This window comes from Amia ocellicauda, chromosome 8, assembly GCF_036373705.1.
Source record: "Amia ocellicauda isolate fAmiCal2 chromosome 8, fAmiCal2.hap1, whole genome shotgun sequence".
Lineage (NCBI taxonomy): Eukaryota > Metazoa > Chordata > Actinopteri > Amiiformes > Amiidae > Amia > Amia ocellicauda.
The window spans coordinates 25,931,348-25,958,278 of record NC_089857.1 but is presented as its reverse complement, the minus strand read 5'-3'; the positions used below and the strand labels follow the sequence as shown (position 1 = coordinate 25,958,278).

The window sequence follows — 26,931 nt, the reverse complement described above, 5'->3', positions numbered from 1 at the left end:
TTGTGCACTACACTGTGGTGTACCCAGGCTTTGCTGTCCCTCTAAGATGCATGTCAATAATGAGCAACTTGACCTTGTATTCATCTCCCCCAAGTTGTAGATGTAAATAAAGCTCTAGCAGCCAAGTAGTTGTACAGTCTTCTTGAACATTTAGTTTGGTTTCAGCCCAATAATCCACTTTGTAGAAAGTTGTTCCTGGTGCAGCCAAGTGAAGTGACCTGCGACTTACCATCTATCCACTCCCATCCCACAGAGCCCAGTTTTGTTTTTGCGGATGTCATCAGAGAAAGTGAAAACAGCTTAGAAGGTGAGGATGACAAGATCTACTTCTTCTTCACTGAAGTGTCTGTGGAATATGAGTTCTTCGGCAAGCTCCTAATTCCCAGAATAGCCCGGGTCTGCAAGGTAAGAGATTAATTGCCTTCTTTCCTGGCCTGTGACTCCCCACCACCTCCACTAACCCTGCAACTTCCTATGTATGCATTCCTATGATTCGTAATGATCAGACCCAAGTTTTTCTTGTGCATTGGGTTTGGTCAGTAAGAGCATTCTATAGCTATTTTAATTGCATGTTACAGATTTAATTTACTGTATTTCTGCGTGTCCTTCTGCACCAGCTAAACTGTGTTTTTGTTTTTGGTGCATTCACATTTTTCATCCTATATTTTTGGGTTTGTGCATCTTATTTTCCTTGTTTTAAACTGTTGTAAGTTGCCATGGACTCAAATAATTTTATAATGGTATATTTATTCCAGAGTGGTCTTATCAACTTGGTTTATCCAGTATAAAGCAATTTCTACAGTAAAAAGAAAATTTTATTTTACTTATTTTCCTTTTAGGGTGATTTAGGAGGGCAAAGAACTTTGCAAAAGAAATGGACATCCTTTCTCAAGGCCAAACTAGTCTGCTCCATGCCAGAACTGAACTTTGTCTTCAATGTTGTTCATGATGTTTTCATCCTAAAAACACCCGACTGGAAGGAGACTGTAATTTATGGTGTTTTCACTTCTCAGTGGTGAGTTGTACATGTATGATTTTATTATGGAAAAATGATGGTCCTATTTTTGTTATTTATATGACAACACAAATATTTCTCTTTTAGGGGAAATGTTGGACTGTCTGCTGTCTGTGCCTACAATATGACATCTGTGGATGAAGTTTTCTCAAAGGGAAAATATATGCAAAAGGCTACAGTTGAACAGTCCCACACTAAGTGGGTGAGGTACAATGGAGTTCCACCAAGTCCTCGGCCTGGAGCTGTGAGTGGTTTGCTGTGACCTAAATTAAAGATGCATAAATAAAATTTCATAAGTCTGAACTGAAAATAAAGTTTTAAAAGGTCTAAACCGATTACAACAAATCATTAACAATGCACATGTTTAGGCCACATGTGTAGAATGCTCTGTGCTCTGGCAACTCCTATGGCTTCTTGGGCAGTTGCAGATTCAGACTTTAGAATCAGACTATATCAACGTTTCCAAATAGCATAATAGCTAGGCTGTTGGATTCTGTACTTGCAGTACAAGATGGCATCGTTTCTGGGGGTACTATGTCTAGTAGTATGTCTGAAGATGACTCAGAGTTGATATCATTGGCAATTCCAAATGGGAGACATTAATGGGATAATACATTTCAAAATCAAAAAAGAAAGTACTAGAATTGCTTTGGAAGGGCCTTTGTTACAAAAGCTAGGCCCAGAGCAGGCCTATATGATTGGCTTCACAGGTTCAGTCACAGTAAATTGTAACTTCTTATTTTCCTTCCACTTCTGTTTCTAGTGTATAAATAACAATGACCGGCTGCAGCATATAAACAGCTCTCTACACTTGCCTGACAAAACTCTTCAGTTCGTTAGAGATCACCCACTCTTGGAAGACCCTGTGCTGCCAATAGGAAATGGGCCAAAGCTTGTTACCAAGGATGTCAACTACACCCAGATAGCCGTGGACAGAGTACAGGCCCTTGACAAGAATGTTTATGATGTTATATTCACAGGAACTGGTAAATTGCTCTAGAGTTTTCATTTAAATTCATTTATAAATTGCAGATGTGTATGACTTGACAGTTGGATTCAGGAAAAACCTGATTCCTCTGGGGGTTTTCTAAGAGTATAAAAATGTGCATCATCTAGTTACAACTTCATGGTTGTTCATGGGGAGCACTGTGGAGTTGTACCTTGAGCAAGGTACTTCACTTAGATTACTCCAGTAAAATACCCAGCTGTATAAATGGGTACAAATGGATAAGAGCGTCTGCTAAATGACAAATAATGTAATGTAATGGTGTGGAATAAGTTGCAGAGTACCAATTCTGCCACCATGTTAACACCTGTTTAAATCACATAATGGCGCAAGGTTTCAGCCAAATCTTTGTAATTGCCCTTTCAAATTCCTCTCAATGCATTTTAAATGTATGTTCATTTTAAAACACTAGGAGCTTCTTTTCCATTTAATTTGTAGTAAACTCTCTGAAGCTTTTATTCCTGAGGAGGAAAGAGTTTTTTTTAACCGTTGATGCTGTAATAAGCCCCTGGGTTAACCTTTCATGATTTTTAATATTGCATTATAATCTCACAAGACTATGAAGAGATAATGTTCATTTTTTATGTTTTTGTGGCACATTACATTATGGTCTGGGCTTAACCTTTAGAAATATGGCAACCAAAATTTTACACATTCTTAATTAGGTCTTACAAATGCAGTGTATAGCAATAATATAACCTTAATGTTCATAGTGGTATTAAATGTTCATTGTGTCTATATATGAGCCAATGGATTATAAAGGCAGCTAATACTATTTTTTTTCCCTCCTTATAGATAAAGGAATTTTGCACAAATCAATAATTTATGAGGGGGAAGTGCATATAGTTGAAGAAATACAGTTATTGCCAAATTCAGAACCCATAAAGACGTTGCTTCTGTCATCTCAAAGGGTATGTACAACATTGTCAACACACTTCTCCAGCAATTGTGGTTGTGAGCATTCTGTTTCTCCATTTACATGTGAGTTGGTGATGGGAGTGTTTTTTTAATATTATGGAATGTGCTGAAAAGAGATGTTGCACTATAAACGATATCCTTCAAAGAATGAGCAGCAGTTTACATGGGTTTTTAATGCTGGACTGAGATTATGAAAGAGTAGGCTACCCCAATCTTTCACTATAGTTACTGACTGATTTTGGAGCAGGAAGGGATATGATATGATAAAGCACTCAAAAATGCTTTAGGCTGCATGCCTAAAGCATTCTTTATATGGGGGAAGTGGAAGTAGTCTCAGTGTTATTTCATGACTTGTGAATTTCTTTGAACAAATGTCAAGTTTGTTACTAGGGAACCAGATTTAGCGATCACCAAAGTATAAAGTCACTTCAGTGCCACACTTTTTTCACTGTGCACTTTAGGAACAATCAAAATTATGCATAATTTGTCATGAATGCATGCTCATAGAGCAATTTCAACTTGCATAAAAATAGCCCCTATGTGGGTGTCCCAGACAATGAGAGAGATGCTACCTGTGTGTTTTGGTTTTGATTTAGAAAAGTGGTTCCCAAACTGTGCTGCGCAGGCTGACCCCAAGGGGTGCACAAGAAATAAAATGTAATGGCAGATGTAAGTGATCAGTTATTTCGACAACTATACTGTCAGCCCAACTCCTCTCGCAAGTTTTTCAGTTTTTCCAGTCTGCACTTCCCCCCCACTCTCACGCTATTTGGCCGTGAGCACACCTTCCCGCTGTCACGTTATTTTTATGTGCCCCCACTCTCAAGCTATTTTCTGGTTGGGGTACTCAGCCAAATTCTGGGCAGCAAAGGGGTACTTGCGTCAAAAAGTTTGGGAACCCCTGATTTAGATAATAAATGCATACAGGTGGTTTTACATAAACCCAGGATATCCCTGAATATATGAATAATAATATTTCATACAGAATGTTAAAATGTTTCGTCTCATTCTGTGGAAAAGTCCCAAGAGACAGTCTGCTTAAATAAAGGAACTAGGAAATTGTAATCACATTCCTTGTTACATTATACATGCTCAGCATTTCTTTCTAAATTAAAGTGAAGTTCACAATATCACATTATTCAGTGTGCAGTGTTGTAACTATTCATTACCACGAATAGTCATGTCAGTGACTTGATTTTGAACACTGAATTTTTATTTATTATTTTAAGCAGCTTGGTTTTGACAAATTTTTGTTTGAAAACTGTTTAATGTAATACATTTCTACTTGTTAACCACCTTGAATTCCTACAGCAGCAGCACACTGGGGTTCATAGAAATTCAGTGCTCACCACTGCCTGCACCCATTTTCTCTTACGTTTTATATCAAACAGAAATGTAGAAAATGTCTGTTTTTGTTTTATTGATTACAATGGTAACACTGAATACTTGTATTTTCAGTACTTGTATGCTGGTTCTGATGCTGGAGTGATTCAGTCCCCCACTGCATTCTGTGAAAAGTATTCGTCATGTGAGGACTGCATTTTAGCCCGTGACCCATATTGTGCTTGGGATTCGGATGTCAGTTCATGCGTGAACATATTGCAAGATCATGTTAGCCATCGAAGGTACATAATGTATAACACTTCTAAATACAAAGAAAGCTGAACTAAACAGGCCTTAACACAATGCATTTAAAAAATTATATTTCCCCCCCACTGCCCAATATAATCTTATACATTTTTCTAATGAATCATTCTTCAGTCTTCATTTAACCTTATAAAACGATCAGATTCTGTAGTGGAAAGCATCCCAGCAAAAAATAAAATAAAGCTATTGGTTTCTTCCATTTATGCATGCATGCATTTTTCCAGCCTCTTATCAAACAAACTTGTTTATTTTGCAGGAACCTGATACAGAACTTAAATGGAGATGCACATCAATGTCCCTCAGGTATGGGAATGAATAATCACATTGATGGCTTAAGTCTGAATGATGGACAAAAATGATTAGCAAAAGGTTGATTAATAATTTTGGTATTACATCGGGGAGCAAAAATAATAACAATAAAGCTAACTGGATAAGTTTGTAGAGCAGAGAGAAAAATGCTTGTAGGACAGGGAAAACTGTTGTCATTAATAGTAAGCAGAGCTAAATAGTAGTGTTCTTCTGCCTACTGTTAACCTTTCACTCTTCTCCACCCTATTCTTTTACAGTAAAATCTCTCTCTCTTGAAAACTATCAGCCAATCACAGTCAAGCCTGGAAGTTCTGCTGAGCTCCCATGCCAGTTAACCTCCAATTTGGCTCACCCTGTCTGGAAGCTCAATGCCACAGTGCTGTCGACCGAAGCCACCAAGTTTCACTTGATCGGTGACACAGGCATGCTCATTTACAGTATCTCTCCAGAGGACCTGGGTGTCTATGAGTGCTGGGCGGAAGAGCAGGCGAAAGGCAAGAATTTTACCCAGCTGATGAGCGGCTACATCTTAAGTTTTGACTTGGGGGAGCGGTATACAACGCTGGGGCCCTTGACTTCCACTCTCACATCCGGTTTGGCCCTCAAGCCAGCAACAGAAGGTAATAGTAACACAGCAGGGCCCCCACTAACTTCAACCCTGCCAAGCTCTCCCACCCTTCCACCCCAAACTGAAACAACACTAACCCCGTTATTGAGCACAACGGTAACACCATTGCAGACGCTTTCTTTCCCCAGTTCAGGCTCTCCTATCCTCGAGACTCGGGACCCTTCCACAGAGTACCTGAAGACAGACAATGGCAATGCCCTCCTCTTTCTCTTTCTGCTTTTCTTCCTACTTTTCCTGGCATTGATCACGTACAACTGTTACATGCAGTACCTGCCAGCCCCCTGCCTCAAAGTGCGTGCAGCACTCTTGGGGAACAAGAAGAAACCCCAGCCTGATTACATGACGTGTGAAGCTGGTTTGATGGAGCCGATTGTGGAGAAGGTGGAGCAGACTGATGCCCACAGCCAGAACCAGGGCCAGCAGAAAGCTCTGCGGGACACAGGGTATGAGACGGAACCAGAGTGCGGGAATGGCAAAATCCCCACTCTCGAAGACTTGGATGATACCATTGAACCCAAAGAGAAGCCTTTTGACGTTGTTTGTGAATCTCAGCCAATTGAATATGCAGATGCTGATGCACCTTGCTGATGAATGCTTTGCTTTTATGTTTGTTTTGATTTATTTTATTTTATTGTTATTGTATTTATTTTAAGTACCTGCCCCTGTAGAGGGGTCTATGTGCAGCCTTTATGTCTGTTGGAAACCAGACAAATGACAAGAGTTTAACTCAAGTCAGCAGGGCAGTGTTTCTAACAAGTGTCACCTTTTGTTTGTACAGAAATGTCTTTTATCAGCTTGATTAATATCAAGGACTTACTAAAACACCTTTTTGTTTTTAATCTCTAGATTCATACAACCTGCATTATATTCAGCATTTTTTTGTCAGTAATTCAGTTTTAATTCCAAATTGGAAACATAGTTTATCAAATTGGTAAGTAACCATTTGTTTTCCAAATTGGAGCATGTCATTTTATATTTTATAAGGAGTTTAATTGGTTTTCATGCAATTGGTATATTCCAAATTGCCTATACATCATGCTGTAATTGATGTAGGTTGACAATTTTATTTCTTTAAATTAGTTTTTTGTTGTTCTATGTTTCTAGTACATTCTCAGGGATTCTTTATATTGTGTGACCTTAGCTAGATTATATTACTGCAAATGCAGTTGCTTCAGTGCATGTAATTCTTAGGGTCACAAGTGTGTTATGCTTAAAGCTGAAAGTAAATGGCTTAACTGGGAAGGAAAAACTAGAAAAGGAGGCCTGGCATTGGGAAATGGAAAGGAAAAGGGAACTGGTAAATACAGCCATTCTGAACTAAGTCATGAAAAGGTTCTCTTCCTGTGAATTGAGTTTTTAACTGAAACTGGATATGGGATTCAAAGGACTGAAGACTTTTGAGACCACTGATGTTGGATGTTTTGGAGTTGTGGGAACATATTCTGCTTGTACTGCCATCCAGTACGTTACTGTAGATGGTCACAGTTATTAAGCACCTGCACATATGTGTTAACAGTGTATTGTGACTCCAGATGCACCACTAGACGGAAACACTGGAAAACAAATGGCTGCAATCACAAATCACGAAGCCAGCCATGCAAATCAGGACTTCCAGAACTCACAGCTTGACCCATTCAGCTGATTTGTCCTTGTTAATATTGAAATGTTTTAATGTTTATTTGTCCTGTAAAAAGGTTTCTTGTTGTAAAAAAGAAAAAAAAAACTAACTCTAAAAAGTATATTTTTATGTTCATATTATTTGGCCATTTTATCTTGTACTGGAGTTATTTTTCTATTTCCACCTGTAAGATTTCTGAAATATGCCATACGCAGAATCATGCTTTGATGTGATCACAACTTACATAGCGCAGTGTGTTTGCCCTCACCTGTGGACCTGGAGAAGAAAATAATATAGGTTTTAAAAAATCATGAGGTTAAAGCAGTATTATTATATGTGAAAGGATTATTAGGCTAACAGTAACTTTACATGTTCTTGCAAAGTAGTTAACTATACAAATGGAGTAGTACTCTCAGATTAAAAAAAAAACAAACATCTCTTGTTGGATCCATGGGTAACATAATGTGGCAGTATTTAGGGATCAGAGAGGTCTGAATGCCACCCTTCTCACCCTGTCTTTCCCAGCCTTTTTTATCATTTAAATATGTATGTTTTTCAGCTCTTTCCAGAGCCTTATCCCTAGAGCACTTGTTTGTTTGTTTGTTTTTGTTTTTTTACACCCTTTCTTTCTCACAGCCTTTCCTTTGCCTTTCTCTCCTGTTGACTCCTCATCCTTGTCTTCTGTTGGAAACACTCCCTCTGTCTCTCCCTCACCATCCTCTCCTGACCTGTGGTCCGCTGCAGAGACCTCAGTAGTGCGCTTCTTACCTCCTTTGCTGAACGATCAGGCACAGAGGGTTCAAGCCCATGAGACATTCCTCCTCTTCTGCCAAGCTGTGGGTGAGTGACCACGTAACATAGTGTGTCCTGGTGTGCAGTTTCTAATGGAGTTCCTTCTCATGCTTTGTTTCCAATTGCCACCCTTGTGCAATCCTAGAGGGCCTCTGAAACGTTTTTTTTTTTTTTTTTGCATTTTTTTTTTTTTTTTTTTCCCTTCCCTTCTTGTCTTTGAATTGCACACCATGATGGCTCTTCAGCTGGCGATAACAGATTACAGAATGCAAGATATTAACAGTTTTTTTCATTCCATTCTAAGAAATAAAGGAAAAAATAAATAGGAATGTTGGTTACCATAAGTATCTTCTTTTGAAAGCATCTCATAGCCAACAGTATACAGATGCAAGGATGGCTTCTGATGTATGCTTCATTGAAATCACACTTTCAAAACAATCACAGACAAGTGACAAGTCAAACAATGCATCGGTGTGGTACAGAACTGGAAAAAGTGCTTTGTGCCCAATGTGTTATTTTAATTTACTTGTTTTTATTAGTAGTATTAGTAATACAGTGTGAATGTGTGTATATATACATAAGATGTACACAGATCTTGAAATAAAAAAAATAGATGACCTGGTGGGGATTAACGTAAACCTGAGATTTGTTGTGTGGATTTTTTTTTTTTTTTTATATATATAAATCAAAACCAATGTTTGAGAAATATGTTTAGCGTTTATAGTTATTGCACTTTTAGTTCAGCAGAAGGAATGTGATCATTTTTTTAAGAATTCTATATCTTTGTTTATATTATGTAATAGTTTTTTATTGGCGTGCATTGAAGTTATTTATTTGCTAGATTGGTCATTTCATAAAGTTATATTTTATCATTTGTGGTGGTCTTTTAGGACTTAACTATCATTAAAATGTAACGATAAGTAAATAGTTACCTGCTACAGATGCTTAGGATGTAAACTATATTAAAAAGGATTACAGTGTACTCTCCTGCCTTGCTTTCAAAAACAGAAGGGTGTTCACATTTTTGACATTCTTCCTACTGCCTTCTGCTCCTCCCATGATCAAAAGATTCAATAAAATGTTAAAATATGCTACGTTTCTGTACTCTTGAATACGGCTCATATTGAACATTCAGCTTTCCAAACCCAAAACCTATATAGTTAAATGTAAACTTTTTTAATAGAGAAAAATTATAAATATTTTGTGTAGTTTCTGATCTGGCTATGTTACGTGCCACACATTGTGCTTCCTGTATTATGGTCTTGTATTTGAATGTTTCCATGTCATTTAAAAAAAAAAACAACCTTGTTCTTCTTTGCATAGTTCTCCTTTATCAAATGTTAGTTGGTCTGTAGATCATACATTCTGAAATTAAAACACATAATCTGAGTGCTACTCATACTCAGTGCAGCAATTGAATTCACATTTCGAGTGATAAGGGCTCAATCACTCATCCACCTTATTTTACATAGTATACTTTCATGATAACAACCATTTCCAAGTACTTTACAAACATTTTAATGAGAGTAAAATTATGCACGATCTCAAGTAATTGACAAGAATTCAAACTGATTACATTCTGAACAATAAGACCTAGATCCATCAGTATCCAATTATACATATCTTGGCTGGTTACAGCTGGTAGAACTAAGAATCATCTGTCAAACCAAAACCTGGCACTATGTATTTATTTTTGTAAATGTACACATAGATAGAAAAGGTTTCTATAATACATTTTTGTGCTAATCATAAACATAATTTTAGATTATGGAACTTTATTTTTTAATGCCTGTGTTAGTTGGCATTTAATAGGTAAGATTATTTGTATTTGATTGTGTCAATAGAACAATTGCTGAAATACTGCTGAAAAATGCATACTTCCTTTGAAAATTATTAACTGCATTAAAACCAGCAATTACATTGAATATAAACAAACTTTAAAGAATAGTTTTTTTTTTATTGCTGTTAAATACAAAGATAATTATTGTATATCCTAATACTTGTTTTTTTTTGTATGCGTGTGTATATATATATATATATATATATATATATATATATATATATATATATATATATATATATATATATATATATATATATATATACACTCACCTAAAGGATTATTAGGAACACCTGTTCAATTTCTCATTAATGCAATTATCTAACCAACCAATCACATGGCAGTTGCTTCAATGCATTTAGGGGTGTGGTCCTGGTCAAGACAATCTCCTGAACTCCAAACTGAATGTCTGAATGGGAAAGAAAGGTGATTTAAGCAATTTTGAGCGTGGCATGGTTGTTGGTGCCAGACGGGCCGGTCTGAGTATTTCACAATCTGCTCAGTTACTGGGATTTTCTCGCACAACCATTTCTAGGGTTTACAAAGAATGGTGTGAAAAGGGAAAAACATCCAGTATGCGGCAGTCCTGTGGGCGAAAATGCCTTGTTGATGCTAGAGGTCAGAGGAGAATGGGCCGACTGATTCAAGCTGATAGAAGAGCAACTTTGACTGAAATAACCACTCGTTACAACCGAGGTATGCAGCAAAGCATTTGTGAAGCCACAACACGTACAACCTTGAGGCGGATGGGCTACAACAGCAGAAGACCCCACCGGGTACCACTCATCTCCACTACAAATGGGAAAAAGAGGCTACAATTTGCACAAGCTCACCAAAATTGGACAGTTGAAGACTGGAAAAATGTTGCCTGGTCTGATGAGTCTCGATTTCTGTTGAGACATTCAGATGGTAGAGTCAGAATTTGGCGTAAACAGAATGAGAACATGGATCCATCATGCCTTGTTACCACTGTGCAGGCTGGTGGTGGTGGTGTAATGGTGTGGGGGATGTTTTCTTGGCACACTTTAGGCCCCTTAGTGCCAATTGGGCATCGTTTAAATGCCACGGCCTACCTAAGCATTGTTTCTGACCATGTCCATCCCTTTATGACCACCATGTACCCATCCTCTGATGGCTACTTCCAGCAGGATAATGCACCATGTCACAAAGGTTGAATCATTTCAAATTGGTTTCTTGAACATGACAATGAGTTCACTGTACTAAACTGGCCCCCACAGTCACCAGATCTCAACCCAATAGAGCATCTTTGGGATGTGGTGGAACGGGAGCTTCGTGCCCTGGATGTGCATCCCACAAATCTCCATCAACTGCAAGATGCTATCCTATCAATATGGGCCAACATTTCTACAGAATGCTTTCAGCACCTTGTTGAATCAATGCCACGTAGAATTAAGGCAGTTCTGAGGGCGAAAGGGGGTCAAACACAGTATTAGTATGGTGTTCCTAATAATCCTTTAGGTGAGTGTATATATATATATTCTCACAAGTAACCATGACCAAGCTAAAAAGCTTAACTTGATGACCAGAACAAGTTAAAGACTAAACTGAGAAAGTAAAAGGGGACAGATTTTTAAAACAAGATTAGACGTGTAAATGTGTAATACCTCAGATGTTCGTGTTTTTAGTCATTCATGTTACCATGGGGATCCTTTCTGTCTCTCACTTTGTGGGCCTAATTAAATCTTTTATAATTGTAATATGTATTAATATTAAGCTTATCCACCTCAGTGTAATTGAATGTATTGAATCATAATTTCACACACCTGTTTTGTGACTGACTATCCTAGCAATTTTAATTTACTCCTGTGAGGAAGTATCAATTTTTTTTTTTTTTTTTTTTTTTTTTTACAAGATGAAATCTGAGAACCTTTAAAAAAAAGTCTGGAATTAAAACTCATATTTAATACAGCTGTTCAGTGTCAATAAGGTTGACTGTGTAACATGACAGAGGGGAGGAGTGAAGACAATAAATCAACTCCCAGATATTGATTTGGAAGTCATTTTGTGTGCTTTTCAGATTGTATAGGTTGATGTATCTGTTGCGGTGTCTTCACTCAGATATGTTTTGCATGCAGGTTAGATGAACTAAGTTCAATTTCACACTTTTCAAAATGTTTTTTTTTAACAAAGTTTTAGTTTCATTCTTAGTGTCCCATAGTTGTCTGTCTTAGTTACCCCAAGGAAACTGGAGCTACAGGTCTTATATCACACCACTAAAGATATGACAGTTCTGTAATAGTGTAGGATATAGACTGTATAGGATATAATAAATATCTAAATTAGAACATTAGATATGAGTAATGAAAGCATTTTATAATTTAAATGTTCCATAAAACATGGTCGTTCCTAATCCAACTTGTCGGAAACCAAAAAAATATTTATAATAGATTCGTCTTAAATGTCATTTGTAGTCTGTTGGAGGCAGAGAACAGTGCCAAATTCATCTAGTGATTCTGTGAACAGTTCTCATTCCTTACGTGAATGCAAGAATGAATGGCATTCAAAAAGAGGACCAAAACTGAGACCATCTCTGGTTAATGGGTGTGAGACCCTTAATCTAAAATAAAGGCTACAAATACTATGCATCTCTTCCAATAAGATGTAGAAAGCAATATGTGGGATGCTCATGAAGTTAGTTGGTGTATTAAAACTATATCATATTTTCATGGGGAACAATAAAATTCATGTACATAAAAATGAGACCAGGAGGAACACACAAGAGAGTAGCTTGCTTGTGTATTGTACATGTGTGGAAGGACATGACAGCTATGTGAAGCTATATGGGGATCACCGGGAAGGCCCTGTTTCTAACGGTCTCACAGCTTCTATACACCAAACTCCACTGTTGCATGGTGCACAGTTTTCACTACACAGTTGTTTGAATGGGACAACTCATTTTAAAAGCACCCTGCAGTGTTAATGTGGGGATTCAGAGCAAGAAAAACCTGTATTAACTTAAGCTGACGTCGACAAATACAAACCATACTATTGTACCTAATGTGAGAATATTCCTCTAATTCTGCCAACATGTCTGAAAAGGCAGCTACTTTATAGTCTGTGATATCAGAGGTGAAAGGCAATTGAGGTATGGGAATCATTTTCATTACGCACTTACTGTCTTAATGTAAATACTTTTGTTAAATATCAGTGGTTTATTCTTGACCTATTAGGACTGTATTAATGTTAGACTAGTTAGTATATATATTTTGTGAGAGAATTTTCTTTGTTTATTTTCCTTGAAAGTAGTAAAATGCTTTTTGTCTCTTAGGTCCCCATGATCTCCGCATTCAGTGGCAAGTGAATGGACAGCAGTTAGACAGCTCTGTCACAGAACATAAGCTAACACTGACGAATGGCAGTGTCCTTGTGAGCAGTTGGGTGAGAGAGGACCACTTATGGTCTGACACTCACTATCAGTGTGCAGCCACTTCCAGAACAGGAAATGACACAGCCAAAGTGTTCATCAGATTGGACAGTAAAGGTGGGACAATAGAATATATTTTTTCTTTCTTGTGATATGTGTGTGTGTGTGTGTATATTTTTATAGCTTTCAAAAATAGTCATGTTAATAGATTATATTTATCAATTAACTAAATGCAAAGTGAGTGAAAATCTACATCAAATCAATATCTGGTGTGACCACCCTTTGCCTTCAAAACAGCATCAATTCTTCTAGGTACACTTGCACACCATTTTTGAAGGAACTTGGCAGGTAGGTTCTCCCAAACATCTTGGAGAACTAACCACAGTTCTTCTGTGGATTTAGGCGCCTCAGTTGCTTCTCTCTCTTCATGTAATCCCAGACAGACTCGATGATGTTGAGATCAGGGCTCTGTGGGGGCCATACCATCACTTCCAGGACTCCTTGTTCTTCTTTACACTGAAGATAGTTCTTAATGACTGTCGCTGTATGTTTGGGGTTGTTGTAATGCTGCAGAATACATCTGGGGCCAATCAGATATCTGCCTGATGGTATTGCATAATGGATAAGTATCTGCCTGTACTTCTCAGCAGTGAGGAGACCATTAATTCTGACCAAATCTCCAACTCCATTTGCATAAATACAGCCCCAAACTTGCAAGGAACCTCCACCCATTCTTCACTGTTGCCTGCAGACACTCATTTGTGTGCTGCTCTCCAGCCCTTCAGTGAACAAACTGCCTTCTGCTACAGCCAAATATTTCAGATTTTGACTCATCAGTCCAGAGCACCTGCTGCCATTTTTCCGCACCCCAGTTCCTGTGTTTTCATGCATAGTTGAGTCGCTTGGCCTTGTTTCCACGTCGGAGGTATGGCTTTTTGGCCGCAAGTCTGCCATGAAGGCCACTTCTAACTAGACTTCTCCGGACAGTAGATGGGTGTTACCAGGGTCCCACTGTTTTCTGCCAATTCTGAGCTGATGGCACTGCTGGACATCTTCCGATTTCGAAGGGAAATAAGCATGATGTGTCTTTCATCTGCTGCAGTAAGTTTCCTTGGCTGACCACTACGTCTACGGTCCTCAACATTTCCCGTTTCTTTGTTCTTCTTCAAAAGAGCTTGGACAGCACATCTGGAAACCCCTGTCTGTCTGCCCTGAAATTTCTGCCTGTGAGAGACCTTGCTGATGCAGTATAACTACCTTGTGTCTTGTTGCTGTGCTCAGTCACCCAGTTTTATTCCTCTTACACAGCTGTTTCTGTTTCAGTTAATGATTGTGTTTCAACCTACATATTAAATTGATGATCATTAGCACCTTTGCACTTTGTGAAAGTGTACCTAGAAGAACTGATGCTGTTTTGAAGGCAAAGGGTGGTCATACCAAATATGGATTTGATGTAGATTTTTCTTATGTTCACTCACTTAGATTATATTTATCAATTAACTAAATGCTATTAACGTCTATTTTTGCAAGCATTCTTACTTCACAGCATTTTTTCACGCTTGCCTAAAACTTCTGCACAGTGCTGTATATACACCAATCAGCCATAACATTATGACCACCAGCCTAATATTGTGTAGGTCCCCCTTTTGCTGCCAAAACAGCCCTGACCCATCGAGGCATGGACTCCACTAGACTTCTGAAGGTGTGCTGTGGTATCTGGCACCAAGACATTAGCTGCAGATCCTTTAAGTCCTGTAAGTTGCGAGGTGGGGCCTTCATGGATCAGACTTGTTTGTCCAGCACATCCCACAGATGCTCGATTGGATTGAGATCTGGGGAATTTGGAGGCCAAGTCAACACCTTGAACTCGTGATTCATCAGACCCGGCCACCTTCCTCCATTGCTCCGTGGTCCAATTCTGATGCTCACGTGCCCATTGTAGGCACTTTCGGCTGTGGACAGGGGTCAGCGTGGGCACCCTGACTGGTCTGCGGCTACACAGCCCCATACGCAACAAACTGCGATGCACTGTGTGTTCTGACACCTTTCTATCAGAACCAGCATTAACTTTTTCAGCAATTTGAGCTACAGTAGCTCGTCTGTTAGATCGGACCACACAGGCCAGCCTTCGCTCCCCACGTGCATCAATGAGCCTTGGTCTCCCATGACCCTGTTACCGGTTCACCGCTTTTCCTTCCTTGGACCACTTTTGACCACTGCAGACCGGGAACACCTCACAAGAGCTGCAGTTTTGGAGATGCTCTGACCCAGTTGTCTAGCCATCACAATTTGGCCCTTGTCACTCAGATCGCTCAGATCCTTACGCTTGCCCATTTTTCCTGCTTCTAACGCATCAACTTTGAGGACAAAATGTTCACTTGCTGCCTAATATATCCCACCCACTGACAGGTGCCATGATAATGTGATTATCAGTGTTATTCACTTCACCTGTCAGTGGTCATAATGTGATGGCTGATCGGTGTATGTGTGTGTGTGTGTGTGTGTGTGTGTGTGTGTGTGTGTGTGTGTGTATATATATACATATATATATATATACACACGCACGCACGCACGCACGCATGCACACATTCAGACCAGCACCCTCACTTAGAAACCATGTTATTCAGTCATGTATTTGATTTGATAAATATTGTTTATAAAATCATACTTTTTAAGCATTGACAGTAATTTAATTGAACACTGCTTCATCCTTGTGAGTAGTGGTAGAGAAAGGGTTATCAATACTTAGGTCTTCATATATACCCCTAGACAATTAAAAAAAAAAGATTTAATTCTGAAATAATTGTAGTTAAATATACGCTAGAATAAAAATAGGACTGAATGTACAGGTAATATGAGCCTGAATCATAAAACTATAATGTAATTTATAATATGGCACTAAAACTAACTTTATTTTCATAAACATACATTTTGCATTTGCATGGAATTTTAGATGTTTAATGCTTTGCTTTGTTAGTAGATTTTAACTGTGTTTTACCCCCAAATCATAATATTTCTTATTCATCTGCAGCTGCAGATGGTGGTCTATCAAAAGACTTAAGTCAATGGAGGAATGCTTTAAATGACCATGAGAAACTGTTGCAGAACTGGAAGCAGGCTTGGGTATGTTTTCATTAAATATTTGCACATTGGTTTCCTTGCCAATAAAGCAAATTAATTTCACCACCAGCAATGCATTCAGTGGTATGGCACACAGTCAATTTTGTCAAGTAGTAATTCAACTATGTAATTAAGATCATTAGGATTTCAAACATTTCTTGCTCTTGAAAGCCACTGACTCATATTGACAGGACATATTTGAAGAATATATCTAAACTGCTTTTCTTAAAACATAAATCATAAGATTGTTAAAAAAATGTATTACACCTTAATAGCCAATTGTTTTTTTATGCATGAAACATTACTGTAGACACCTGGACACCAGACTCCACTTTGGGTTTTTCTGCTCACACATAAAACATGGCATTCAAACCACATTTTACTTTTGAAGGACCTGTTTTACCAATAATGGTTTTAATGTTTATTTAAAAACAAACAAACTGTAATATAAATAGACTTCTCTGTTATACTAACAGAATTGTATGTCTGAAATGAGCTTTTTACATATCTACCTTCTGTACATTGATGGTCTCAAAGCTCCCCCATTACAGTGTGTGTGTGTGTGTGTGTGTGTGTATATGTGTGTATATATACACTCACCTAAAGGATTATTAGGAACACCATACTAATACTGTGTTTGACCCCCTTATGCCTTCAGAACTGCCTTAATTCTACGTGGCATTGATTCAACAAGGTGCTGAAAGCATTCTTTAGAAATGTTGGCCCATATTGATAGGATAGCATCTTGCAGTTGATGGAGATTTGTGGGATGCACATCCAGGGCACGAAGCTCCCGTTCCACCACATCCCAAAGATGCTCTATTGGGTTGAGATCTGGTGACTGTGGGGGCCAGTTTAGTACAGTGAACTCATTGTCATGTTCAAGAAACCAATTTGAAATGATTCAACCTTTGTGACATGGTGCATTATCCTGCTGGAAGTAGCCATCAGAGGATGGGTACATGGTGGTCATAAAGGGATGGACATGGTCAGAAACAATGCTCAGGTAGGCCGTGGCATTTAAACGATGCCCAATTGGCACTAAGGGGCCTAAAGTGTGCCAAGAAAACATCCCCCACACCATTACACCACCACCACCAGCCTGCACAGTGGTAACAAGGCATGATGGATCCATGTTCTCATTCTGTTTACGCCAAATTCTGACTCTACCATCTGAATGTCTCAACAGAAATCGAGACTCATCAGACCAGGCAACATTTTTCCAGTCTTCAACTGTCCAATTTTGGTGAGCTTGTGCAAATTGTAGCCTCTTTTTCCTATTTGTAGTGGAGATGAGTGGTACCCGGTGGGGTCTTCTGCTGTTGTAGCCCATCCGCCTCAAGGTTGTACGTGTTGTGGCTTCACAAATGCTTTGCTGCATACCTCGGTTGTAACGAGTGGTTATTTCAGTCAAAGTTGCTCTTCTATCAGCTTGAATCAGTCGGCCCATTCTCCTCTGACCTCTAGCATCAACAAGGCATTTTCGCCCACAGGACTGCCGCATACTGGATGTTTTTCCCTTTTCACACCATTCTTTGTAAACCCTAGAAATGGTTGTGCGAGAAAATCCCAGTAACTGAGCAGATTGTGAAATACTCAGACCGGCCCGTCTGGCACCAACAACCATGCCACGCTCAGAATTGCTTAAATCACCTTTGTTTCCCATTCAGACATTCAGTTTGGAGTTCAGGAGATTGTCTTGACCAGGACCACACCCCTAAATGCATTGAAGCAACTGCCATGTGATTGGTTGGTTAGATAAATGCATTAATGAGAAATTGAACAGGTGTTCCTAATAATCCTTTAGGTGAGTGTGTGTATATATATATATATATATATATATATATATATATATATGTGTGTATGTACAGTGAGGTTAAAAAGTATTTGATCCCCTGCTGATTTTGTACGTTTGCCCACTGACAAAGAAATGATCAGTCTATGATTTTAATGGTAGGTGTATTTTAACAGTGAGAGACAGAATAACAAAAAAATCCAGAAAAACGCATTTCAAAAAAGTTATCAATTGATTTGCATGTTAATGAGGGAAATAAGTATTTGACCCCTTCGACTTAGTACTTGGTGGCAAAACCCTTGTTGGCAATTACAGAGGTCAGACGTTTCTTGTAGTTGGCCACCAGGTTTGCACACATCTCAGGAGGGATTTTGTCCCACTCCTCTTTGCAGATCCTCTCCAAGTCATTAAGGTTTCGAGGCTGACGTTTGGCAACTCGAACCTTCAGCTCCCTCCACAGATTTTCTATGGGATTAAGGTCTGGAGACTGGCTAGGCCACTCCAGGACCTTAATGTGCTTCTTCTTGAGCCACTCCTTTGTTGCCTTGGCTGTGTGTTTTGGGTCATTGTCATGCTGGAATACCCATCCACGACCCATTTTCAATGCCCTGGCTGAGGGAAGGAGGTTCTCACCCAAGATTTGACAGTACATGGCCCCGTCCATCGTCCCTTTGATGCGGTGCAGTTGTCCTGTCCCCTTAGCAGAAAAACACCCCCAAAGCATAACGTTTCCACCTCCATGTTTGACGGTGGGGATGGTGTTCTTGGGGTCATTCCTCCTCCTCCAAACACGGGTTGTTGAGTTGATGCCAAAGAGCTTGATTTTGGTATCATCTGACCACAACACTTTCACCCAGTTCTCCTCTGAATCATTCAGATGTTCATTGGCAAACTTCAGACGGGCCTGTACATGTGCTTTCTTGAGCAGGGGGACCTTGCGGGCGCTGAAGGATTTCAGTCCTTCACGGCGTAGTGTGTTACCAATTGTTTTCTTGGTGACTATGGTCCCAGCTGCCTTGAGATCATTAACAAGATCCTCCCGTGTAGTTCTGTGCTGATTCCTCACCGTTCTCATGATCATTGAAACTCCACGAGGTGAGATCTTGCATGGAGCCCCAGACCGAGGGAGACTGACAGTTATTTTGTGTTTCTTCCATTTGCGAATAATCGCACCAACTGTTGTCACTCCTAACTGAGTGCTCCTAATCTCAGCTCGTTACCTGTATAAAAGACACCTGGGAGCCAGAAATCTTGCTGATTGATAGTGGATCAAATACTTATTTCCCTCATTAACATGCAAATCAATTTATAACTTTTTTGAAATGCGTTTTTCTGGATTTTTTTGTTGTTATTCTGTCTCTCACTGTTAAAATACACCTACCATTAAAATTATAGACTGATCATTTCTTTGTCAGTGGGCAAACGTACAAAATCAGCAGGGGATCAAATACTTTTTTCCCTCACTGTATATGTATATATATGTATATCATATAATGTGTGTTTGTGTGTGTGTGTGTGTGTGTATATATACTGCTCAAAACAATTACAAGAACACGTAATCATCACAGTATAACACCAAGTCAATTAAACTTCAGGCATATCAAACTGTCCAGTTAGGAAGCCTAAGCGATTGTGAATCAATGTCACCTGTTTTGGTGCAAATGAAAGTGACAACAGGTGCACTGGAGTGGCAACAGCAAGACAACACCCAAAAAGGGAATGGTTTTGCAGGTGGTGGCTACAGACAATTGCGCTCTTCTTATCCTTCCTGACTGATTCTTCTCTAGTTTTGCATTTTGCCAGTGTCCTTGTCACTTCTGGTAGCATGAGGCGGTACCTGCAGCCCATTCAGGTTGCACAGGTAGTCCAGCTCCTCCAGGATGGCACATCCATACACATCCATACACATCCATTGCTGTGTCTCCCAGTACAGTCTCAAGAGCATGGAGGAGATACTGAGAGATGGGCCGTTACACGAATAGAGCTGGACAGTGCTGTAGAAGGGCATGAACCCAGCAGCAGGACTGGTATCTGCTCCTTTGTGCGAGGAGGAACAGGAGGAGCACTGCCAGAGCCCTACAAAATGACCCCCAGCGGGCTACTGGTGTGCATGTTTCTGACCAAACTGTCAGAAACAGACTCCATGAGGGTGGCATGAGTGCCCGACATCCTCTAGTGGGACCTGTGCTCACAGCCCAGCACCGTGCAGCTCGATTGGCATTCGCCAGAGAACACCAGAATTGACAGGTCCGCCATTGGCGCCCTGTTCTCTTCACAGGTGAGAGCAGGTTCACACTGAGCACATGTGACAGACGTGAAAGAGTCTGGAGACGCCATGGTGAACGTTATGCTGCCTGCAACATCATCCAGCATGACCAGTTTGGCGGTGGGTCAGTGATGGTCTGGGGAGGCATATCCTTGGAGGGTCGCACAGACCTCCACGTGCTAGCCAACGGTACCCTGACTGCTGTTAGGTACCGGGATGAAATCCTCAGACCCATCATCAGACCTTATGCTGGTGCAGTGGGCCCTGGGTTCCTCCTGGTGCAGGACAATGCCCGGCCTCATGTGGCCAGAGAGTGTAGGCAGTTCCTGGATGACGAAGGCATTGATGCCATTGACTGGCTCTCACGTTCCCCAGACCTGAATCCAATTGAGAACCTCTGGGACGTTATGTATCGGTGCATCCAACGCCACCAAGTAGCGCCACAGACTGTCCAGGAGCTCACTGATGCCCTGATCCAGGTCTGGGAGGAGATCCCCCAGGACACCATCCCCCGTCTCATCAGGGGCATGCCCAGACATTGTCAGGAGTGCATACAGGCATGTGGGGGCCATACATACTACTGAGTCGCATTATGAGTTGCCGTGATAAAATTCAGACAAGTTGGAACAGCCTGTGATTTCAATAGTTTACTTAGATTTTCAGTGTGAGTTTGAATCCAGCCCTCAATCGGTTCGTGATTTTGGTTTCCATTAACCGTTGTTACGTCATTTTGTTCTCAACGAATTACACAATGTACAGTAAAGATTTTGATCTTTAATATATTTCGAGATCTGATGTGTGATTGAAGTGTTCCCTACCAACATAAAGTGTCTCAGTAAGGTGTTGGGCCACCACGAGCCGCCAGAACAGCACAGATTCTACGAGATTCTGAACTCTACTGGAGGGATGGAACACCGTTCTTCCAAAAGATATTCCCTCATTTGGTGTTTTGATGACATTTGATGTCTAAAATGTCGGTCCAAACTCTCCCATAGGTGTTAAATTGGGTTGAGATCTGGTGACTGTGAAGACCATAGCATATGATTCACATCATTTTCATACTCATCAAACCATTCAGTGACCCTCATGCCCTGTGGATGGGGGCATTGTCATCCTGGAAGAGACCACTCCCATCAGGATAGAAATGTGTCACCATAGGATAAAGGTGATCACTCAGAATAACTTTGTAATGATTTGCAGTGACCCTTCCCTCTAAGGGGACCCAAACCATGCCAGGAAAATGCCCCCCACAGCATAACAGAGCCTCTGGACCAACAGTCAAAGTTGAGCGTCTGTGTGACTGAAGCTCCTGGCATTCGTGCCCCAATAATAACCCCTCTATCAAAGTCACTTAGATCATTTCCTCTTGCTATCTTGATCCAAAATTGAGGTCAACTGGGTCAACTTAATTTTTTCCAGAGCTGTGTGTGTGTGTGTGTGTGTGTGTGTGTGTATATATATATATATATATATATATATATATATATATATATATATATATATATATATATATATATATATATATACACTCACCTAAAGGATTATTAGGAACACCTGTTCAATTTCTCATTAATGCAATTATCTAACCAACCAATCACATGGCAGTTGCTTCAATGCATTTAGGGGTGTGGTCCTGGTCAAGACAATCTCCTGAACTCCAAACTGAATGTCTGAATGGGAAAGAAAGGTGATTTAAGCAATTTTGAGCGTGGCATGGTTGTTGGTGCCAGACGGGCCGGTCTGAGTATTTCACAATCTGCTCAGTTACTGGGATTTTCACGCACAACCATTTCTAGGGTTTACAAAGAATGGTGTGAAAAGGGAAAAACATCCAGTATGCGGCAGTCCTGTGGGCGAAAATGCCTTGTTGATGCTAGAGGTCAGAGGAGAATGGGCCGACTGATTCAAGCTGATAGAAGAGCAACTTTGACTGAAATAACCACTCGTTACAACCGAGGTATGCAGCAAAGCATTTGTGAAGCCACAACACGTACAACCTTGAGGCGGATGGGCTACAACAGCAGAAGACCCCACCGGGTACCACTCATCTCCACTACAAATAGGAAAAAGAGGCTACAATTTGCACAAGCTCACCAAAATTGGACAGTTGAAGACTGGAAAAATGTTGCCTGGTCTGATGAGTCTCGATTTCTGTTGAGACATTCAGATGGTAGAGTCAGAATTTGGCATAAACAGAATGAGAACATGGATCCATCATGCCTTGTTACCACTGTGCAGGCTGGTGGTGGTGGTGTAATGGTGTGGGGGATGTTTTCTTGGCACACTTTAGGCCCCTTAGTGCCAATTGGGCATCGTTTAAATGCCACGGCCTACCTGAGCATTGTTTCTGACCATGTCCATCCCTTTATGACCACCATGTACCCATCCTCTGATGGCTACTTCCAGCAGGATAATGCACCATGTCACAAAGGTTGAATCATTTCAAATTGGTTTCTTGAACATGACAATGAGTTCACTGTACTAAACTGGCCCCCACAGTCACCAGATCTCAACCCAATAGAGCATCTTTGGGATGTGGTGGAACGGGAGCTTCGTGCCCTGGATGTGCATCCCACGAATCTCCATCAACTGCAAGATGCTATCCTATCAATATGGGCCAACATTTCTAAAGAATGCTTTCAGCACCTTGTTGAATCAATGCCACGTAGAATTAAGGCAGTTCTGAAGGCGAAAGGGGGTCAAACACAGTATTAGTATGGTGTTCCTAATAATCCTTTAGGTGAGTGTGTGTATGTATATATATATATATATATATATATATATATATGGCCCAATTGCTGAAGGACAGTACCAAGTGCACTTAAATGCATCTTACAGTGTTCCTCTCAGCAAGTGTTCCCGCAATGCATACTAGTTGTACTCTGCATAGAAGAAAGTATAGTCTCTTCCACCATGCAACATGGTGTGAATAACATTTTAAATAATGTCAGAACCTTTAAGGTACCTACATTTATACACAAATTCTGACATTAAATCTTATTCAGGCCATGTTTTATGGGGGGAAAATATTGTACTTCTGGGTAGGGCACAAGTAGTGTACGTCGCATCAACACTTGCCAAACATCTATTTCCTTTGTGTTCCTTTTTCTTTTCATGTTCTCAATTTATTTTTGTGTTTTCAGGATTATTTGTGTGTTCAAATTGTTTACTTATTTAAAAGTTGTATATGGAGTTAATTCAGTCATGATTATATTTTCAAATATAATGTTCAACTTAATATTATAAAATTACATTTTCATAATGTATACTAATATAGTTAAAATGTACTTGCACTCGAGTACTGTTGAAAGTAATTGTACTTGTATTCGAGTACATTAGATAAAAACCTACTTAAACCTTTACACCTACTCAGCCTTCAACAAAGTACTTGTAGTCACATACTTTTAGTTGTACTTGGCAATAGGTCTGACATAGCTAATTTATATTATATTAGACATTTTGTGGCACTGATGTGCCATTTTCAAATAAAGGTATTGCATTAATGATTGAGCATTATATAGAGTTTAAAATACTACGGTAATAAATGGGGAGCTGTAAATGTGTAACATTATTAATATATATAGAATGAATAACACCAGGTAATGCATACAGGAATAAAAAAAAATGCATTGCCCCTCCCCGTATATATATATATATATAATATAATTAGTAAGTTTAAATTAAATAGATGTTGAAGTCCATATAAAATGAAGGGAGAAGAGAAGGAAGTTAATCTAAACACAAATTCAGTGTGAAAGTAGACAAACACAAAAAATGAAAAATTGCATCACTTTTTTGTTATACTGAACAAATGATACAATTTATGGAGGTTATGACTATCAGGCATATGAGGTGTTAACAGTGATGGATGGCTATGCTTTTATTCATGGTTCAGTACCATCCACTTCAAGAAAGTTTACAAACCGAACAGAGTGAGTGCAGGTACTTCAACTTAAGCCTATAGATGCACCATTTTCTTAAACAAACTCTGCACTTTTCAGTTAATTGGTTTATGGATGGTATAGTACAGTATGTATGGATGGTGCCTGACTTATGTTTACTGCCTGTGTGCAAAGGTGAGAAATTATACAATTGAATAACTTTTTTATTTTTTTATTTCTTCCTTTTAGGAAAGCTGTGACCAAAATGATGTTCTTTAGTGTTTCCAAAGAATTCTGCAGCACCTGAGTAATGCTTTAAATCACTTGCCAAGCTGAAGCTGTTAAAACCCTTTTGATTAACACTCAACCGATGTGAAGTGCCTTCCGGGAGCATGCATTTGATCGTGCACCAGTGCCTGTGTTGTGCTCTTGTTTAAGATGGCTTCACTTGCATAGCTGGTCAGAAGACTGGAAAGCTGTGTTTTCTTCCATCTTGATTCTTGAAATACTTGGGAATAACTGAACATAAAAGAAAATGTTGCACAAGGAGCTTCTGTAACACATGAGACTGGATGCAGACGGTTGCAGAATACTGTTCAGTACATGGTCTTTACTGCTGTTGATCCGTTTGCACTACTCTCCAGTTCTTGTTCCTTTATATATATTTTTTACTAAAGAAAAATAAGTTCAAATCCTGCACTGGATCAAAAGCCTTTCTTAAAATGTTTACCCAAATGTCTAATTATCCTGATGAAACCTTAAAAAGACCTATGAGCCATGATTTTATAGTTTTAACTTCAAATACTTTTTGAATCCCAGGATGACATTCTCCATTCAAAGAAGAGTGGACATGAACAGAGTGTCACCTAAGCTTATGTACAACCTCAACTCATTAAAAATGTATTTTATTTATTTATTTATTTATTTTCTGAATAAAACAAACACACAATTACAATTTTGGAACAACCAAAGCAAAACAGCTGTCAAACAATATTACGGTTATAAAACCATTGCTTCTGCTTCTGTATGTCACAACATTTAAACCATGTTCGTCCTTGTTTATCTTAAGGTTATGTATTCCTGGAGCCTGTAGTCAACATGATTTGAATATGGGGAAGTAGTTAATTTTCTGCCATTAAGGGCAATGTCATACTACCTGTATTGATGGAATTATAAACCATTGTCTACCCTTGTTTCTTAAACCAAATTTTCATGCTGTCTATTGGACAGTGTTTTGTAGCAATAAAATTGAAACTTAAATCCTATCAAATCACATTTACACTGTTTAATACCAGATTTTGTTCCTTACTGGTAGATTTGGGCCTTTGATCTTGTTGCATACAAAGCTCAGTTAAATATCGATAAATATCAGTCTACTTTTTGAGTCTTCCTCTTATCATATGATTTTGTGAGTTTCACTTCTGTATTTTGAAACCAAGAACTTGACTAAATATTCCATCCTATTTGTGTATGTGTAGCTTTCTATAGTCATTATATTTTGTCAGTAGCAAATCTCAGAAGACTTGGACATCAGTTTTGGTAACAGGAAGGTCATACTAAGCTACTGCCTCCTTGAATGCCAAACTAATTGGTGTGTGGTCTTTTGTATTCCAACACAATTACGACTCCACACTTTAATGAGTGGGTTGGAACTGTTGGCTCCTATTGTGGGCCAGCTGCAACAAGCACCCAAGTCACATAGGTCATTGGCTGTGCTTGATCCATCATAAAAAACGCTTTATCTTGGAACCATCTTGAATGGTTCCATGCACCTCATTTCCAAATATATAATTAAACTTGAACTTCTAGGGAACTTTGTGCACTTTTTCCTATAAATATAAAACTTTGGTTACTGAACATGTTTTTTGATTAGCACATACTGATGAAGTATACTACTCCCTGGTGGTGAGCCTAACCAAGCAGTCTAGGAAAAGATTGAAAGCTCCTTGGTTTAAGGCAAAATGTAAGACTTAGTTAAGGAAAATAAAGACATCTGATTTTTTGAAAATCAAGTAAAAAATTACAGAAAACAAATTTTAACCAAAACTAAGGAACAGGCTTGCCAAAATAAAACACTTACCTAACACCAGAGTCCTTACTATTTGAGTTCAATATTCAACATTTTAATTTCTAGGCTAAGAGAGCATGGATTGCAACTGTAGCTGGTCAGGCAGCCAAATAACCTCCAGATGTTTCTAAACAGCATAGCATCAATTTAAACGCAAGTACTTTTTCATAAATATTTACAAATTTATTTTGCTATAGGCACTGTGGACAAGGTGCAATCTGTGTAGACCCCTAGCCATTATAAATTGCAGCTAGAGATTCCCACTAAACAATTATGGTAACTTGGCAATATGGTAATCTTAGGAAGCATTGTCTTAGGAACCATCTGTAAAGGTGTTACAGGCTAATTACACTTAATGTGAATGTTTTTTTTTTTTTTTTATATGTGGTTTGATTAACAACCCCCAAGTGATTTTTAACGCATGATTTCCACAGTAGTAGGACTGGGTTCACCATTTTGCGAGTTTACCTGCACCGTTAGTTGCTGCCCACTTAGTGGAGGCTTACTTTTCATTTACGTATGATACATACTTGAAATTTAAAATAGATCAATGCCAATGAGCTCAAGTTTTGATTACTCTAAAGCAGCAATCCAGATTATAACAATACATTAATCAGCAAGCATTTCATTTTTATCTCAAAAC

At 39.2% G+C, this 26,931-nt stretch overlaps 1 protein-coding gene across 5 annotated transcripts in view; it reads left to right on the top strand.

Moving 5' to 3' along the window:
• The window catches only part of sema4d (sema domain, immunoglobulin domain (Ig), transmembrane domain (TM) and short cytoplasmic domain, (semaphorin) 4D), a 77,593-nt gene extending 51,910 nt beyond the window's left edge, over positions 1-25,683 (top strand). For 3 of the 5 annotated variants that reach the window (XM_066710813.1, XM_066710812.1, XM_066710814.1), the window contains exons 9-16: positions 254-405; positions 840-1,015; positions 1,103-1,259; positions 1,779-2,001; positions 2,817-2,932; positions 4,398-4,564; positions 4,843-4,889; positions 5,153-7,694. In XM_066710813.1, the coding sequence (XP_066566910.1) occupies positions 254-405; positions 840-1,015; positions 1,103-1,259; positions 1,779-2,001; positions 2,817-2,932; positions 4,398-4,564; positions 4,843-4,889; positions 5,153-6,111 (1,997 nt within the window). In that variant the 3' untranslated portion in view covers positions 6,112-7,694. Of the gene's footprint in view, positions 1-253; positions 406-839; positions 1,016-1,102; positions 1,260-1,778; positions 2,002-2,816; positions 2,933-4,397; positions 4,565-4,842; positions 4,890-5,152; positions 7,695-7,885; positions 7,982-13,062; positions 13,276-16,189; positions 16,282-24,469 lie in introns of those variants that run through there. The other 2 variants (XM_066710815.1, XM_066710816.1) reach the window with 2 other exon arrangements.
• The last annotated feature ends 1,248 nt before the right edge of the window (positions 25,684-26,931 follow it).